This window comes from Myodes glareolus, chromosome 22 (genome assembly GCF_982192425.1).
Source record: "Myodes glareolus chromosome 22, mMyoGla1.1, whole genome shotgun sequence".
Classification (NCBI taxonomy): Eukaryota; Metazoa; Chordata; class Mammalia; order Rodentia; family Cricetidae; genus Myodes; species Myodes glareolus.
In genome coordinates, this window is record NC_142047.1 from 8,168,770 (window position 1) to 8,188,866 (window position 20,097).

The 20,097-nt window shown below is 42.2% G+C and overlaps 1 protein-coding gene across 1 annotated transcript in view; it reads right to left on the reverse strand.

The window, feature by feature from the left end:
* Positions 1 to 20,097, reverse strand: part of Hhip (hedgehog interacting protein) — a 92,876-nt gene that overhangs the window by 11,030 nt on the left and 61,749 nt on the right. Inside the window, exons 8-11 of the mRNA XM_048440107.3 lie at positions 17,095 to 17,216; positions 14,708 to 14,831; positions 13,497 to 13,627; positions 11,087 to 11,168 (exon numbers count right to left, since the gene is read on the reverse strand). Coding sequence (XP_048296064.3) covers positions 11,087 to 11,168; positions 13,497 to 13,627; positions 14,708 to 14,831; positions 17,095 to 17,216 — 459 coding nt within the window. The remainder of the gene's footprint in view (positions 1 to 11,086; positions 11,169 to 13,496; positions 13,628 to 14,707; positions 14,832 to 17,094; positions 17,217 to 20,097) is intronic.

A 20,097-nucleotide genomic window follows, 5' to 3' on the forward strand; every position in this document is an offset into this window, starting at 1 on the left:
AAACCCCCCAAAATTTAATGTATTTTTCATTTATTTATTATATATATTATTATAGCATTATATATACTAATATAAATGATGTGCTTTTATATTAGCTACAATATTAGTACATCAAAGGCTAAAATGTTAAGGTCAGCACATCCTAAAGACAGGGATTTGTTTCCTTCTCCAGAGAAGAGGCAAGCCAACGTATTTAAATTAATCTCTAAGAAGATGTTTGATCAAGTCTGACGAAGATCTTTGGTAAAGTCACGTGCTCCTTCCCCTCCCCATGATGTTTTTACAGTTACAGCCTCCTCTCCAGTAAATAAACAGACTCCTTAACATGGACTGAAGTAGGAGGAGGGACAAGGTAGTGCATAAATACCGCCTAGCTATACCTAGAGGACAGCTAAGCAGAAATAGATAGTATTTATCCGTTATACGGTAACTAATTCGAATATTATTTTCATTGGCCTAGAAAACTGTGTATTTAGTATATAATCTAGAATCATTTGAATAGTTCTGTTCTTTTAAACAATCATTTTTTTAAGCCTCTGGGCTCTGAGTTCTACTGAATGAAGTTAGAAGTAACTTTCAAAACAGAAAATATAGCCAACAGGGTGTTTGGCCTTGCAATAAAAAAAAAAAATACATTGAGTCTATGTGTTGACAGCTATCCCCACGGCCCTTCAGCTTAATTTGAGTCAGAAAAACATATTTCCTCATCTCCTGACATGACAGATAATAAAACACTGAGGGGCTATCACAGAAAATTGTCCAACAGTCTGCAATTTATAAAATATTGTTTTCAGAAAGTTAAGAGGCATTTTCTCAGAAACTCGCTGTGGCTGGGTTTGTGCAGTGATGCCAAGGTCTGGACACTTCTTTGAATGAAAGGGACAATGGGAAGCATAGGTCATTTCCAACACACATTGTCTGTATTGAATTTCTGGGACCAGAAAAGGCCAGCAGTGGCTGTCTCTGGATAGTGGGATTTTGGATTTTGGGTGGTTTTAATTTAATGCCATTTAATTTAATGAATAAAAAAATAAGTTAATAGATGAAACATCTTCTGTCAGCGTGTGTTGAATCCTCTCTTTCTGAGTGAGTAGTGTTGACATGCATTTTGTATTTCACCAAAAAAGGCTCATTCTTAATTTTTTCAACAGTATACACATTTCAAAATCATTCTGTTATAAAACCAGACACGTAGACCTTAAATGCAGCTTATTTGTAAAATACTGACCCACTGGAGGTTTTAGCAGATTGGGTAGTTCCATGGCTTCTGTTGGTGACTTCCTGAAGGGGTGGGGATATAAGAACTGCCTCACTCCAGTCACTTACAGTCATGCGGAACACAAGAGAAAGTGTCTCCTAGCTATTGTCACATTTATGAAAACCGTTCCTCTTCCATCGTTTTCCCATTCTCAACAGTAAAGAGAAATCAGTTGTCTAAACCTTTGTTACAACAGTCTAGGCTCAGACGAACGGCAGCTAGCAGGATGGCCGGAAGAGTCAAGGCTAAGTAGCTATTCTAACTGGGGCCATTTCCTAACCAGAAGCAACTAATGCAGTCATTATTAATTAGTGTGTTCAGGAGCTTCCGGACAGAAAGCTTTGGAATCTTATAATTGGGTGGAGTCTGTTCTCGGCAGTCATCTTGCTATGCCATAGTTTAGTGGATTCCCCAACTGTGTGATACCCTGCAATCACCTCACTGCTCCCTGTGTCTAAAGGCAGTCTCAACTCTTCTGCTTCAAGAGGGGTACGGGAGGGAGGCTGCTTACGATGGTGTAGATTTGCCTGTGACCCATTTGTGTAAGTCAAGGCAGAGAAATGACCCCTGAGCGCTGTGCTATCCTGTGAAAACCTTGTCTCAGTGTCATCTTCCAAGGCCAATGCACACATCAATTGCTTTTCTTCCTACAATGGTCTTCAGTCGGGTTAGTCAGTGCGACATTTGTCCTTTTACAGGACACTCATGAGGCTAGAATTCTAGAGAGCAAAGGATTGACAGCAATGTGTGACTGTCCACAGACACTGTGTAACCCATTTTGAAGTTGCCCTTGACAATTTATCAGTTTGGTTGGGCTGTGAGGGCTCTTCCTCGTCTGGAGCACAGTCATAGTCCAGGTTCAACACAAAGATGGACTCTTCCTGTGTGAGCAGGAAACAGCCATCTTCTTGGGCTATGGGGTCCGTGGGAGCAGGAAGAGGTGCTGTTTTTGGTTTTGTTTTTGCTTTTACCAGCGTTCTCCTCTTTGGAGCATAATGAGATCCTGAATGCTTTTGAGGCCCTGAGCATATTCCTGTTTCCAGTCATTCCCGAGCCACTGACATGTGCTCCCGGGGAGAGGAGACTTGAGTTCTTCAACTCAAGAACAACTATAATTTTGCATAGGTCATATATGTAATCCTATTGCAAGTTTTTAGCTTGTACTGTGTTTCCTAAAGCCATAATTTAGATAGCTAGGCTCAATGTTCTGTGTCATTTCTAAACAGCATATAGAAATTTCTCTTCAGAAATACATTGAACAAAATAGGTTTGGGCAGTCTGAGGGTTCCTGGGGTCTAAAGCTTCTCCCTCACAGCCCAGATTCACCAGCTTTCCTGACATGCTCACTAAGAGGGCTGAGTGGCACTAACACCTATTAATGTGGTGACAGTCGGTCACTACTCAATCCCACAGATATCTAAAATGGCATGGGAATCTCTCATTTTTTTGTTTGTCTGTTTTTTCAAGTGTGGTGTCACACACTTTTAATCCCAATATTCTTTGGGAGGCAGAGACAGGTGGAGCTCGAGGCCAGCCTGGCTTACAAAGAGAGTTCCAGGACAATCAAAGCTACACAGAGAAACTCGGTCTTGAAAAAACAAAAGAAAGAAATTGTAACCTTTCTTACTCTTGGCAAAGTAGTTAAAACTGAATGATAATGTCATTTGCTTTTAGATGGGAAGACAAGCTTATCAAATTACCTTAGATGTTTGATACATTTACAGCCTCCTGACTCTAGACAGTTATAGATTTATCGTAGGATTGGAGGTTGGGAGAGAGTTTTGGCAGTTCAGTTAACAGCACAGCTAGAGCGGGAAGCTAGCTCGCTGCCTTCGGGGAGACTGGAAACACACACAACCAAACTGTGATGGATGCGAAACTCTGAGCTCAGGAGGAAGGAAAAATCAAAGAGCCAAATCAGGGTCCCCATGGGAGTGGGGAAACTCAGATTTTATTTTCACCTGATCACTAAGGCAACAACTAATGATAACGTAATAAGAATAAAAACAGAATAAGAATGTAAGATATTCAGGGGATTGAATACTATCAGGTTCTAGCACCGAGCCAGAGGGAGCTGGTGGGTGAAAGGAAGATATATTAATTTTAGAATTGCCTTTAAGAATCTTGAGCTCTTAGTAAATGAATCCATTTCTGAAGGATAAAATTTTCATTATTCATACTCTCCATTTTAAGTATTTGTAAATAGAAGCCATTTGTAGGTGACAATTTAGTCAAAATCTCATGGCAGTTGAATAGTTATCATAGGGACTAATGGTCCAGCATTCAAAATTGATAGATTAAGAAAGACTATAACGGAAAAAAATGGGAAATTCCTTTGAATGTTTGGTAATATGTCAAATTTATAGGATATAGGGAATATATATGTGAGTGTGTGTGTATGTGTGTGTGTGTGTGTGTATGTGTGTGTGTTCTCACCATAAAAAAATCAGTATGAGAGCTAGTGGATATGCTAATTAGTTTGACTTAATAATTTCACATTACTCACATAATTATAAAAAATCAAGTTATCCCTACAGCTTTCTTTATTTCTTTTCTTTTTTGTTTTTTGTTTCTAGTGGTCCAAAAACGCTAATGGAAAATTTCAGAAATGAACCAGTAAAGCTTTAAACTCTGCCATTCTTGCATGTTGTTACAAGTTTTCTGCTTTGCTGCGAGTCATTGCTGCGACTCTCTCTGCTCCTAACCTCTGCGTTAGCCTTTACCAGGGGCGTGTGCTGGAGAAATAAATGTTCGCAGGGTAGATGCCTCTGCAGTTGCAGACACCCAGTAGGGTTCTTGAAACAAATCCCCAAGGGTAAGGCTTGGGGTGTGTGTGCACCATAAACAACTACGGTTCTTGTTGGTCAGTGAATTATGTACTAACAGATCTAGGGAAAGCAGTTTAGATTCATTGTGATGGCTATAAAATCAAGGAAAACCTCAAGAGGGGAAGAAGCAGAATTAGGTTAGCATTTTATAAATATAAATCTGTCATCATTTTAAATAAAGGCATGATTATTTTCAAAAATAGGACCCAAACAGTATTTAAAATAACATGGACATATTAGTTTTTCTTGGGTTATGCAAGACTTTGCTGTGAAGCAGGTAAAGGTTCTATGCAACACTGCAGGGGATCACACATGTCTATCTAAGTCTGCCTGTAAATACACACATGTATACATGTACAACACTGCAAGGATCACACATGTCTATCTAAGTCTGCCTGTAAACACACACATATGCACATAATCAAATCTTGTTAAAGTTTGAGAAAATTTTAGTCATATCAAAGTTGTTACAATAGATTATGCAACCATGATAATCCATTCATTAGAAGTTTTTACCTTGATTTTGTCTATTTTTAAAAAGAAAACATCTTCAAATTTTCAGATGATCCATGGCAGCTTAGAAAGATTTGTGGGGCCAAGGACATTTTTTTAAAACCACACATGAAATGAACTTTATCAGTAATGAAAAGAAATGCAGGGAGATAAGTGTACACACAGCTTTGGTTATCTGATATACATAATAAAAATAATAGCAAAAATGTGAAAAATGCTTGCCTGTCTTTTAGACTTCAAATTGACCATGCTGGATGGATTTTTATAGGGCATATACTTGTTCATGACCCCTACTGTTAAGAAATTCTGTCCTGTTTGGGAACTAGTCCCTTGTGGATCCTGTATCCCAGTTAATAGCTACAAGGTCAATGGAGCCGCTAAACAGTTTGTATTACTGTCAGGGTGGCCACGAAAACACCACCTGCCACAAGAGGACTTGGCAGCTGGGTCAACAGGCACTGTGGGAATTTATCAACTTAGGGGGCCACTTGCATAAAACCGACTGATGAATTGGGACTCCACTGGCGTATCGGACCAAAGCTGCTCTATTATGCAGAAGTTTCTGGAGGATGACAGCTGCCTCTGGACTCCCAGACATGTGCAAAGGGTAAATAGGACTGGCTTACCCTTGTGATTTTTTTTCTTTAAGCAATACTTTAGCATCCTGCATAATGAGAAGTGGGATGAAGGGGTTAAGAAAAAAAATATCAAAACAGGGGGAGTAAGTGGCACCTCGTGGGCATGGAGAGGCAGCAGAGAGATAGGTTTTGATACTGGTCACATAGGAGTTTGGGGACACAGCCTTCTGAAGGATGACCTCTCAAGCTTGGAATTTGTGTTGCTAATTTATAGATCTCTAAAAGGGAAAGTAGTCCCCGTGTCATGGTTGGAGAAGAGCTAAGCAAGGTGTTGAAATACAGGAAGAGTGGACTCAGAGAGGGGGAGCAACAGGCACAGCAAGGCCTTCCACCTTCCTGGACAGTTGGCCCTGGGAACATCTCAAAGTCAAAACAAAGGCATTTTCGTTTGAGTTCGTTTGAAACAAAATCGGAGTCCTATGTTCTACAGCAGTAAAACTTCGAAGTCACTTAACTGTGTCAGAATTTTGGAGTTTCCACCATTGCCAGAGAGTGTTTGACCCTGATTCTTTTATATTTTATTTATTTATTCATTCAGTAATTTATTTGAGTGTGCGGGGGTTTTATGTCACTGCTCCTATTTGGAGTTCAGAGAACCGTTTTGTAGACTCTCCTTCTGTCTTTAGATTTATGGGACTCGAACTCAGGTATCAGACTTGTGTTGCAAGTGTCTTTGCCTGCTGAGCCATCTCACCACCCCCCACCCCAACATTTGGTTAAGTTTGAAAAGTTCAGAAAGAGCAAGCACGTAAGGAATGACGCCCTGAGAGCATTTGTTCAGAGCTTCGCTAAGCTCCATGGACATCTGCATCCTAATTTTAGAAGTGAGAGAAACTTAAAAGTTGAGAAATCACCTGAAAATGATTATGGAATTCCAAGAATGAGGTCCTACAAGACTAGAGATTAGAATACACTTTAAATACACTATTCATCTCACGTCAGAAGCCGTGGAGCCAAAAGGCAAGAGGCAATGGTCATGGGCAAGTCTCTGATGGGCCCAGGACACAGCACAGAAGCAATCTCTGTGCTGTTCAGCTTCAAGGAGATCCGCTGCCCAAACTGTATGCTCAGTGCGTCTGTCTAACCTGTCCCCTGGAATATCAGCTAATGGAGCCTCCAAGGGGCACATTGAACTGAGTACAAGAGAGTTTGGGGACCCAAAATTGACTGAGCTGTTGACTTGATCCCTACTCCTTTCTGACATGAGAGACAACTTCCCAGCTTTGAAGATATCCTTGAAGTGGTTAGTGTTTTGGCATAAGACAAATCCTTTTTTTTTTTTTTTCTGGTTTCTCGAAACTGGGTTTCTCTGTCTAGCCCTAGCTGTCCTTGAACTGGCTCAGGCTGGCCTCGAACTCCTGACATCCACCTGCCTCTGCCTCCTGAGTGCTGGAATTAAAGGCGTGCATCATCACTGCCTGACTTTTTTAAAAAAAATAATATTTTTATGTGTATGCATATTTTGTCTGTATGTGTATCTATGCACCTCATTATGATTGGTACACACAGAGGCTACAAGGAAGGTATTGGATCCCCTGGGACTGGAGTTACAGACAGTTGTGAGACGCCAACTGGGTGCTGGGAACTGAACCCATGGCCTCTGGAGGAGCAGCTAGTAAGTACTCTTAACCTCAGAGCCATCTTTCCAGTCCTGACAAATCCACTCTTGTCCTGTCTCCCCAGGGAAGTCTCTTCCCTAGATAGCTCAGGGAAGCTGGCTGTTTTTCATTATAACTGATGACCACTTGGAGGGGAGAGGGGATGGAAGAAAGGCAATGAGAGAGGCAACACAAACACATATGAGTACAAAATGTATAAGAAGCCCCATTATTTTATACACTAACTTACAAGTTAATTAATTAAAATTTAATGACCTTTACTTTTTCTAAAACACCTTCTTTTAAGGAGCCGTTACACTGTAAATAATTTAAAACTTACAAAATGATTCTTCAGTTTATAGCCTTAGACCAAACTGTCCTTACCAACTGGAGTGACAATCCCGGGACCTCATAAGTTTTGCCAAATTTGGTTGAGAGTTATTACATTTTATTTCTAAGTTCATGTGTGTGTGAGTATGTAAGAAAATAGAGCATAAATACTATGATAAGTATGTAACTTCCATGATATCTTATATATAGCAAATTGCAATTTACGACCCTCTTCCAGGGTCATAAATCAATTGGCATATGAAAGCTATTTTAAAACTATTTTAACAAGTCTAGGGGTTTCTCTATAAGAAGACAGAGAACTTAACTGTTCAATCTGAGTTAGACTTTTGAAATAACAAGGAATAACCATATCTGCATACGTACGAATATTTAAATTTGGTGATGTTCTTTCTTGGGTTTTAGAAAAATACTTCTACTCTGCCTGAACTCTGGAGCATGCCTATGCTAACAATGAACTTGTGTTGCTCCAAATAATCCTGTCTGTCCAGAAGGGTCTGCTTATATAGCAGTCCGTCTGGGGAAAACACTGTAATAATAATCGCTGGTATTCACACCAAAACAGTAAGAGGCTCGCAACAAACGCTGATGAAAACACTAACTTCTCACACCCGCTGTAGTTAGAATATGCTGCTGTCTGTGTAGGAGGATGGGGTCTTCGGGGTTCTATTACTTCCCCCATCTCTGCAAAGCAAACACAGATCTTAACCCTGGCCCCACACATGACATGAATCACCAGAAACAGGCCCGGAATGAGAAGCCAGGCCTTTGCGTATGTCACTCTGAGACCACCCTACTAGAGGGGAACCTAGGATCACAAAGCCAAGGTCACTCATGGCAACCCTGATAATTAGATCCTAATAATAGATTAAAGGTGTAAAATTCACCTCTACTCACCGACAGACTAAACAATCCAGCTCAAGAGAGATTTGAGCGTGGTGGTGGTGGTGGTGATGGGGGGGGGGGACGAGCAAGGTGTGGGGGATGGGCAAGGTGGGGGGAATTCATTTCCCTGCTAGGGGAAGCTTCAGAAGCTGATCAATCCCGACAGCATAATGGAGCAACAGTGACCATTGGGAACTAATTGCCACAGGAGCGGGTGAAATTCCTTGCCTGTGCTGCAGGTCACTAGCACACTCTCTGTCACTAGTTCACACTGGCTTGCTTTGTATTTGCAATGTTGCCAGTTTCAGCACACTCTTGGGTGTCTGATAGCTTTCCATTTCTTTTTTCAAAGAAGACACCGATTTCACACATAAAGAGGAATAGCCGCTGCCGCTGCGGATGGAATGGCAAGCACGCCTCTGACTGTGAAGGAGGGAGGTCACGCTCTCGGTGAGCAGGGGACGGAGACCGCTCCCCGTTTCTCATGGTTCGCCATGCTGTGCGGTGGCCAATGCTAACCTGTAGCTTTCTCAGGAAAGGGAATGTTTTATGGTTATAGAAAAGGTGGTCTGACCAGTCACTAGCCCATGACTTTCTCAGGAAAACACAAACTGACAATTTACAAACGATTGTAGGAGCTGAATGCCGTGGGCTAACTTTTCTGATCCTTAAAATTGATTCTCTTTAAAAAGACTTGGAAGGAGTTTGAAGTTTGCAGCATGGTGCTGGTGAGTAACGAGTACTAGTTAGGTTGCCACTAACTAATTGTATCTATAAGAATGATTAGGGTCTGTATGGCTAAAATCCATGTGGCTGCATATAATTTTAACAGTTTCTGAAAGTTCAGCTCTCATATTTGAAAGACATGACCGATAAAAGATGATTGTAACATCAGGAAAACTGTTCGTGCCAGCATTGAGAGGGGTAGCTAGGGAAGGAACAGCAGCAGAACACACACACACACACACACACACACACACACACACACACACACACGTATTTTAAGCATATATCTTTGTATGCTTGTTCACATGTATGTGGGTATATGTGTGTATGCACGCGTGTGTGGATGTGTGTGAGGAGGCCAGATGCTAACACTGAGTATCTTTCTTGATCATTTTCTACTTCATTTACTGGGACTGGGTGTCTGAACCAGGAATTCACTCATTTGTCTGAGCTAGCCAGACAATCTGCCCTGGGGCAGCCTTGGGTCTTCCTCCTCGCTGTTGGATAATGTGTAGCCACCTCGCCCACACCACATTTATGTGTGTTCTGGGGATCTGAATTCTTGTCCTTGTGCTTTCAAGGCAATATTTTACCTACTAAGCCATCAAAATATACTCTTTAAAATATAAAAGCCTCCAACCTTCCTTTTGCTGAAGCGAGTTTAGCCCTTTAGTTTTTCTTTGCTCCGTCAAACACTCTTCCTGAACGCTGGGAACTGTCAGTTTTGAAACAAGGCTCATTTGTTGAGCTGTTAAAATAAACTATCTTGTTTATCTAACAAAAACCATGCTAAGAAGGTCGATGTCTGCTAGAACATGTCTTGTTTTCTCAAAATTAAAGGTTTTGGTGCTTTTCTAACGTGAGAGCTGAAGCCACTGTCCTCGCCTGACTTTTTTTTTTTTTTTTAGTAAATTTTATTAAATTATAAAAGTTTCCATTTCCACAAGTAGATCCATATCTATCACCATGCACAAAAATCAAGTCCAAATGGATTAAAGACATCAACATTAATCCGTCCACTTTGAACCTGATAGAAGAGAAAGTGGGAAGTAGTCTACAAGATTTAGGCACAGGAGGCCTCTTCCTAAGCAGGACCCCAGCAGCACAGACAATAAGAGAAACAATGAATAAATGGGATCTACTGAAACTGGGAAGCTTCTGTAAAGCAAAGGACACTGTCAGTAGGACAAAAAGGCTGCCTTCTGACTGGGAGAAGATCTTCACCAACCCCTCATCAGACAAAGGTCTGATCTCCAAAATATACAAAGAACTCAAGAAACTAGGCACTAAAACTCTAATTAACCCAATTAAAAAATGGGGTACTGAACTTAACAGAGAATTCACAACAGATGAACTTCGAATGGCCAGAAGACACTTAAGGTCATGCTCAACCTCCTTAGCGATCAGGGAAATGCAAATCAAAACCACTTTGAGATACCATCTTACACCTGTCAGAATAGCTAAAGTCAAAAACACCAATGATATCCTATGCTGGAGAGGATGTGGGGTGAGGGGAACACTCATCCATTGTTGGTGGGAATGTAAACTCGTGCAGCCACTGTGGAAATCAGTGTGGCGGTTTCTCAGGAAACTGGGAGTCAACCTCCCTCAGGACCCAGCAATTCCACTCTTGGGAATATACCCTAAAGATTCCCGATCATACTACAAAAGCATTTGTTCTACTATGTTCATAGCAGCACTATTTGTAATAGCCAGAACCTGGAAACAGCCTAGGTGCCCCTCAATAGAAGAATGGTTAAAAAAGGTGTGGAACATATACACATTAGAGTTTTACTCAGCGGTAAAAAACAATGACATCTTGAATTTTGCATGCAAATGGATGGAAATAGAAAACGCTTTACTGAGTGAGGTAAGCCAGACCCAAAAAGAGGAACACGGTATGTATTCACTCATAAGTGGATTCTAACCATAATTAAAGGTCTTTGAGCCTATTATTCGTGATCCTAGAGAAGCTAAATAAGAAGATGAACCTGATGAAGATTATTTAGCTATCCACCAGGAGGTAGGAAATAGACAAGAGTCCCAGGTAACCTCGCCTGACTTTTAACTGGGAATACTGATTCCACACATCTAGGCCAGCTCTCTGAGGACAAGAATGATGTGAATGAGCTTTTCATACACTGTCAAGGCCAAGTGTAGTCCTCTGTCGTGGGAAGGGTAGAATGTTCGCTCCAGCCTAGCACAAACTGTGTCACTTCTATAACACCGTTGAGTGAACTAAACTAACTGGAGAATGGATATTGAGTGGATTCAAAAGGAAAAAGAAATTACCTTTTCGGGTCTATGATCTTGTAGAGTTTTCCATTGTGAGTCTGGGTCATACTTTTACTGCTTGATAAAATGTAAACTTCTCCTGTTGAAAAGACATAGTACAGAGTGAATTCACAGCATGACATCATAGCCAAGCAGATGCCGTGGGTCTCCCCTCATTCTCAGGAAGATCCTCTGCCTCTAGGTGTGACAGCACCTCACCTCACGCATCTGCCTCTGCACTGTACCTTGAGCCCAGTCACGTCTTCCCCATCCCCAGACGATTCTTGTTCAGGAGGACATTGTTCCTCACCTGGACCATAGCCAACAACCTCCTCCCTGGAATCTTTGGTCTCTCCCTTGGTTCCGAAGGTTTATCCTTACCCAGTGATTCTTTTCAAGAATGAAATGGCTTAAGTTAGGTCAAGCAGAATTTTCTTGCCTTCTCTTGAGGTTGCTTGGATAAGCCCCTCCCTTTGTTCTTTCCTCATTTCCACCCCCACTCCCTTCCTGTTCCTCTTGTTCCTCCCGTCTTTCCTTTCTTTCCCTTCTCTATCGTCTTTCTCTCCTTCTACCTCTTTCTTGTGAAGTCTAGAGACAAACTCAGAGCCTTGAGTGTGTTCTAGCCAAACACTCTGCCCCCATGCCCACCCACAGCCCTAGGCAGTCTCAAAATTATTGTCTGCCAACAACATCTGAACTATTCTACAGAGCAATGAACAAGAGGTGACTCTCTTGAGTGGGGTAGAAGCACATCAAAGAAAAAACTCAGACATAAAATGTATTCCCTCTGGATGTTGGATGATGGTGGCATGCAGCTTTGATCCCTGCACTCTGGAGGCAGAGGCAGGCGGAGCTCTGTGAGTTTAAGGCCCTACAGAGCTAGTTCTAAGACAGCCAAGACTGTACAGAGAAACCCTGTCTAGGGAAAAACATGCTTTCACTTCGGAGCAAAACAAGACAAATACCTTTGCTCATCCTTATACCCCAAGCTTCTCATACACTGCCTATGCAGTTAGGGAGAGTTCCCTTATTCATCTAAGTGGATGTATTCCACTATGTCTTCTGATTTCTCCCATTTAAGGTACAAAGAAAATCAACCTGGACTTTCATTATAGAGGAATATTCTGACTTGGGAAAGAAATATTCTTTCTATTCCTTCAAACTCATTTCTGAGCTGAAGGATCATAGTCCTCATGGACTTTTATGGTGTAGTTGCGTAAAATCCCACACAAGCTACACTGAACTCTGTAATTTAAAGCAGTGGAGAGCATGCAATACCACTTCCCCATTAATCATACTCCAATTACAACTCCCTTCGGCTCATCAGGATCCGTGTTTCTTTCTTTCTTTTCGTTTCTAGTGGAAGGAAGCTTGATTTTAGCTCCTGGTTTTAGGGATTGCAGTATGTGTTAGCTTGGCTCTGTGACTTGGGAGATATCACTGCAGGAGTGCATGACAATGGATACCCCTTGCCCTCACAGCAGTCAGGGAGCAAGGATACAGAGAAACAAGGTTCTGACTTGAGAACAAATCTGAGGGTTGGAGAGGTGGCTCTGAGGTTAAGGAAGCTGTGTTGCTCTTGCAGAGGACCTAGGTTCAAATTCCAGCAGCCATATGGCAGCTCATGATCATTTATAAACTCTAGTTCAGGGGAGCTGACACTGTCTTCTGACCTCCTCAGGCACCAAGCATGTATAGGGTATACATACATGCATGCAGGCAAAACAGCATAAATATAAAATAATAAAATAAGTCTAAAAAACATTTTTTAAAGAGCATCAATTTCTTGGCATTGAAGCTCACCTGCTAAAGGTGCCACCACCTTCCAATAGCACCAGGACATGGTAATGAGGTCTTCAACACACACACAAGCTCCATATATTGATAAACATGCCAAAAATACTGTTGCATGGATGGTCAGTAAGATAATTTCTGTTCTATGGGCAAGTCTCTCTAGCCCTCAGATTATCTTGCACAAATTTTATTCTCAAATGGGCAAAATAAATAAGCTAACAATACAGAGGGTAAATTAGCTTCAGAATCTACCCTTCTAAAATGTATTAAAGAGACATGGACAAGTGGGACAGCTTTTCTGTTGGAAATAAAAGGACCGTCACAGTGCGCAGTGAAAAGTGACAGTAGGGATGGAGACATTTTCCCTTTGGAACTTAAGTTATTTCTTGGTTTTGCTTGTTTTTTCTGCTTTATTACTTTAATATTTTCAAAATATAAACCAGGTATAAAGATCCTTGGGGAAGGTTGATGGGAAGGAAGGTCTAACTGGACCATCTTGGGATTCTGTGGAGATCGCCTTTGCTGTGGGTACATTTCCAACAAATGAAAGAAGAGACCGTTATTCTAGGGGGCAGAACAAAGTTTGCCAAGCAAGGAGTGAAACTAGAACTTCATGGGGTAATAGATATGGTACCTAATTCATCTTCTCCAAATCCCAAGATGTGGCCTGAAAAGTAGCCTCGACAGGAACCGCTGGTGCCCAGACAGAGTGGCTTTTCTTGCCATTGCTTGGTCACTGGACTTTGCTGGAGAGTTAAGAAATTCCTGGAACAAAACACACCACAACCTACAGTGAAATGCAATAAGGAATTGTCAAACCAGACTGTGCATCACTTCTCAAGGGAAAAATACACTCTGTCCTATATGGGAACACTGTGAAAGAACTAGATGAGGATACAGGACTTCAAGACAAGATGGGGTTTGGAAAGGGCAATGAAAAATCCAAGTCGGAAGCTGGGCAGTGGTGGCACACGCCTTTAGTCTCAGTGCTTGGGAGGCAGAGGCAGGCAGATCTCTGTGAGTTCAAGGCCAGCCTGGTCTACAAAGTGGGTTCCAGGACAGTCAGGGCTGTTTCACAGAGAAACCCTATTTCTGGGGAAAAGAAAGAAAGAAAGAAAGAAAGGAAGGAAGGAAGGAAGGAAGGAAGGAAGGAAGGAAGGAAGAAAGAAAGAAAGAAAGAAAGAAAGAAAGAAAGAAAGAAAGAAAGACTCAAGTAGGAGAAAGCCGCTCTCCTTCCTCCGTCTGGAGAGGACTCTTCCCAGGCAGGCAGGTCTCAACCTCAGGCTGTGCTGCTGAAATCAACCTGACAAGGGTGGGTGGAGCACAGGGGAGACACAGCCAGTCCCCTGTCTCTGCGCAAGCCAAGCATGAGTGCCAACAGCATGGTTTCATCAATTCCTTATAATTACCCACCAGGAGACCTGGAAACTTTAGGCTACATTTTCATTTTGTAGTAGCTACTTCTGTAGGTGAATTACATGCACAAGGTCCTGAGAGCTTGGCATGACCAAAATTCTCAGTCTTTCGGAGTAATTTTTCAAACAGCTTTCACGACTCCCGTAAAACACGTTTTAGAATTAGGTTGAGGATAAAGGGAACAGTCAAAATAAGTGGAAAGTCCCTCACAAGACTGCTTTGCCTTCAAACATTGTCCCATAGAACTGATGGAGTCTACTGAAGAATGTTTTTCGAAGCATCTCCTCAATTAAACTTCCAGATGTGACGAAACACAGGAAGTCATAACATTTGCGTGTGTCCAAGGTCTGACCTGCGGGCCACAGCTGCTTGAAAATATTCTGGTAGTGTGCCAAGCAATACAAGAAACTGTGGCATTGGGAAACATACCCATTGCGATCTCCAAACACGTAGCTTCCGTATAGTCTTTCAGACTGGCAGCCTCTGTAGATGAACCCGCCAACCAAAGGACCGTTACTGAATGGCTTGAATTCTAAAAGTGATGGCTCACTTTCTGAAAAGAAAAATAGCATTAGAGCAAATAAAACATTCTCAGAAGTAAAAGTGTACAGACCAATTAATGAGAATTACAATAATTTAATTCCAAATTGGGTTTCAAAAAGCAAGACATAGATTCTTTCCAGGTATACTTATAAAAATAATGAAACTCTGTTAAAATAGTATCAAACCATAAGTTTAATGAACTGAAAATGCCCACCAGAAGCTTGCTATTGTTATCAGCCAGGAGACACCAAGATTCCAACACAACTCAAATCCAGGTGTTTCTGTTGTTTTTGTTTTTCGAGATAGGGTTTCTCCATGTAACAGTCCTGGCTGTCCTGGAACTCACTCTGTAGACCAGGCTGACCTCAAACTCAGACAGCTGCCTGCCTCTGCCTCCTGAGTGCTGGGATTAAAGGTGTGTGCCACCACCACCAGCCAAATTCAGCTATTTTGAAATCATGGTTATTTACTACAGAACCAAAATACTTTAAAACTTGAGTTTTGAACAATAAACTTCTGTAAAAATGGTTCTGCTTAAGTTTGGTAAACCAAACAGACTTATGAAATTATATAAAATGTTTAAAAAGTTTTAAATGTTCGCACTTTAATGAAAACTAAAGAACAGCACATAAAGGTTTTCTAAGCCCACATTTACTGTATTCGCAGCAACAGTTTCTCAACAAGTGGTGTCTAACTCGTGGCCCTGCGATAGCTTTGGTCAGAGAGCTCTAAGGTTGATAAATCCAGCGTCCGGATGTTTCTTGCATGTGGCCAATTCACCTGAGGATCACTTCTCATGCATTTATGTCAGATCAGCCACAATCAGAGGCACCTTGTGGAGGCGCTTCTGGGGCAACACCGTCCTTTTAAACAGTTAGCCTGTTCTCTCATGCCTATGCTGAAACTGAGCTCGGAAAACACAATTGTTAGGTGCCCCAGAGCGGGACAGAAGGCGTGACTGAATGACTAAGGTCATGAACACTGAGGTTAGGCTGCTGAAATCCATCCTTTCCTGTTCAATTCTGTCTGACAGTTAACCTTTCTGTACCCCGGTGTCCCCCTCAGTTCAAGGCAGCTGTCACAGTGCCTGTCATTTTCAGTAGTTCTGTGAACGTCTTCACAGTGGGAGCTGTGTGCATTTCGGGTGTGTTCTAAAATATGAAAAATAATGTTGTTATTCCTCTAACTGTTTTGTCTGGATGTTGATGTAATTAGTAGAGTTTAGTTTAATCTCATGGTATAGGCAAAATCCATTGAACTAGTTAGTGTCTTGCTAGATGTTTTTCCAAACAATGTTATTATTATTTGATTTGATTTTTTAAGGTGTACATACACACACACACACACACACACACACACACACACACGGAGGGAGGGAAAGAGGGAGAGAGGGAGAGAAGGAGGGAAGGAAGGAGGGAAGGAAGGAGGGAAGGAAGGGGAAAGGGAGGGAAGGGGAAAGGGAGAGAGGGAGGGAGAAAATACCTAGGGGAAAAAAAAACCAAGTAAAATAAGCAGATACAGCATGGACTCACACAGCTGCCCCATTCCTAGTGCTAAAATAAACAGCTCTGTTGAATGAGTAAATAGAAGGAGCAATCAATTTAATAATCTCAATCTACTGTGCTCCTTAAGTCATAATAGTGCTTACTATCATGCCGCCTTCAAAAGGAGTACTCACTACAGCATGGAAAATAGCTGCGTTTCGGACTTCAGTATCCAACTTTATGCCCTAAGTTCTCTGTAAATATTCCAGTGATCATGTTATTAAAAATAACGTTCAAACATTTTATTCCCATGACTTGTTTTTACAAGTCAATTACTTTGTTTTCTCTAAAAGAAACCCATTTTAAAATTATTTTTATTAGAAGCATTATTTTCCTAATTGCTCAGAATGTTCAGTAATTTCTTACCTTTAAGCTTATTTCTCTGCATATAAGATGCTAAGACAAGTTCCCCCATATAAAGGGAAGAAAGAGACCTTCCTCATCCTGAGTCTCAGAGGAGCAAAATGCAAGCCACTGACTTCTGAGACTATTAAATGATTTGAACCTACAGGGAACCGTGCACTCCATGGGAAAGGCAATTAAGCAGAGGAGCCCTCAGGGCTTGGAGGAGTCCTTGAACCTTTAAAATGGAGCAATTTACTCACTGGCCTGACAGAGGCCACTGTTTTTATGCTTTCTTGAATGCTTATTATGCAAACACTCTTTTTCTCCAATTAATATACCAAAACCAATCTTCACCTTAAACCATCCTCCATAAGCTTGACTCACCGTAATCTCTCCCTTTTATTATCTGTAGGATTCTGGCTGATGATCTGTTTTTCCCATTGGAATCTGAGCAAAGTATTGTTAAGTTGATGTTTATGTCAGTGGGATGTCGATCCACGGCACATCTACATAGTAAAGGAGACAGATACTCATTAATCTCTACCAGGGTCTCTTCCTGACATAGAAAGGAGCGCTCTGTGGGCTGGCTAGGATCCTAGGAGCAATTTAGTTGGGATGTTCTTGAAACCACTGAAGGAAACATCTGATGTGTTTGTTTACCCTGCTGAAGCTAATGACCTCGGGAGTGTGTTTCTTAATTTTTCTGGCTATCTTTTCTCTAAAGAATGCTCTCATCATCGTAAAGACCTTTGTTAGCCTATCAGGAAGGATTACCTCATGCATAACACATTGGCAGAGTTTGGAAGTATTAATCAGTGCTCGTCAATTCATCTACGACACACAATGGATGTAATGTAATGTATTAGCCTTAGAACCAGTGCTCTTTCCTACTTGGAAAACTAACTTTAAAGAATTACATATATTAATATACTGTGTGTGTAGTGTATATGTGCACACACGCGCACCATAGTGTATAATGTGTGGAGGTCAGACGACAATCTGTGGAAGTCGGTTTTCTTATTTTCCTTCTGTTCCTAGGAATGAACTCAGATGTTACTTTGGGTGGCATGTGCCTTTACCCACCGAGCCATCTCACCAGTCCCCGAATGATCACCTTCTGATATACTCAGGGAGCTAGAGCGCAACAAAGCATGCTCTGCAGTCCAGGGACTGAATCACAGCTGGCATGCGCACGCATGGAGCCCGGGGTCTTTTACAGCTACCTTGTCGTCATGTCCTCCATACCTAATGTGGAGATCAGAATCTCCCTGTGGTTCTAACCACTGATGGAGTTCCACAGGGGTCAAGGGGCACTACATCCCTGTGACCTAGTCTAGGTCTAAGAGGTCACAATATTTCCGGCATGCATAAGTGATTAGGACTGGAGAAAGAATGAAGCCTGGTGACAACATATGAACGTCTCAAAAATGCAAAACAACAAGCAAAACCTTTCAAAAATCAATCAAACAAACAAAAAAAAACCCAGGCTTTTTGACATGTTGGGACCATGTAATCTTGTTCCAGGGATGAGGGGGTACCATTCTACGAATCATGGGATTCTAAACAGTCTCCTTGGCCTTGACCCATTAGATGACAGTAGTGTGGTCCTGCCTTTACCCCCTCTCATCCCAATTGTGAAATCCAAAACTGTCTCTAGACATTGTCAAATGTCCCCAGCGGCAAAAACATTCCAGTGAAATTGCTGTTTGGGCCAACAAAATACATTAACTACTTACAAACCAAACCACTGGGCTTTAAATAAATGAAAAATGTTAAATGGTAGGGGCTTCAGAGATGCTAATTCCGTTACTAAAATAAAACAAAACCACTGAGGGCTCCAATCAGCCCACAGCTGATAAAGACGCAGGAGCTGGGGCAGCTGTCCAGACAAGACCCCCACTGTCCTCAGCGATTCACACGCCAGCCTGCCAGGGATGTTGTGACGTAACGAGGAATGTTAGTCCGCACCGCACCGGCTGAGGTGATTCCTTCAAGTAGGTTTTTTTTTTTTTTTTTTTTGAAGAGGGAGAGAATTTATGACAAAAAGAAGCTTGACTCGTTTCCAACAAGAAGCAGCGAATGTGCTGACAGAGGCGGCTTTCCCTGAGGCGAGCTGCTGGTGACTGTGACTTCTCCAGCTTCGCATGTGGAAAGGAGGCGGACGTGAAACGGAGTAGGTGGGGCTAAGATGGTGGGCGCCTGTCCCCATCCATGGGTCTGAAAGCGGCACAGAGTGCGTACCACCCAGAGTGGCTGCTGCCGTCAGCACTGCTGTGCCAACATCGTCTCATTAGCTGTTCACTGAAAGTCATTCTCCTGGGGATGGTGACAATGGCAGGGGCCTATGTCAGTGTGGGCACAGGGCTTACCTCTGCTCTTTGTACCGTATGGTCACATTACTGTGAACCTATGGCTTATTCTTGAAATTAAAAAAGAAGATGTTGGACTGGGGAGATGAATCAGTGAGTAAGAATGTGTCTTGTGCAAGCAAGAGGACCTGAGTTTGATTTCCCACCATCCTCAGAAAGGTCAGACATAATACCAGCCTGTAACTCTAGAATTGGAATCGTGTGTGTACGCATGTGCGTGTGTGGCGGGGAGGACGGTGTTAGAAAAGACAGAGCTTGCTGCCCAGCCAGGCTCACTGAAATATCAGGCTTCAGGTTCAGTAACACATCTGTTCCTAAAAATAACGGAAAGAAGGAAGGGAGATGGTTGGGGAAGACATCTGACTTCCTCCTCTGTTCTACCTTCTCCACGTGAAAGCATGGGTGTGTATACACACCACACACACACACACACACACACACACACACACACAAAGTTAAAAAGGTGCTCAGTTACCCAGAACACCACAGGAGTACCTAGTCTAGCACCCTGCAGGGGGTGCGTACTTCTAGCCAATAATGGTTTTAGTTTCTTTTCTCTTCATTAAATCTTTATCTGTCTGAGAGTCTCTGCAAGGAAAGCAGAAAACAGACGGAATTTTTCTCTAGCCTTCGGTTGCCAGAGGAAGCAGGGCTCCACGGCGCAGGCATCTTGCCACGCGAAGGGTCTGGAAAGAGCCTCATCACTGAGGCTTGGACCCCCAGGAAGGTTGCAGGACCGCTCTGGAGGGAGGGTGGTGACTCAGGCCGCTTCACTTCAAAGTGCTGCTTTGTGGTGTGTGCGTTCTGAGCTATAGGAATGGAATGTGACAGTTTCCTCCACATCCTGACCCCACCGTAAGTATTCCCTGCTGAACAGATTTTAAGATCTGTGGAGATGCCAAAAAGGAAATGAACTGTGGACTCGGGCTTTGATGGAGGGAAGATGAAGGGCATGAGGGATTATAAAAATAAAAAGTTTGAGAAATATTCACCTTGCACATAGTGAACACTTAATAAA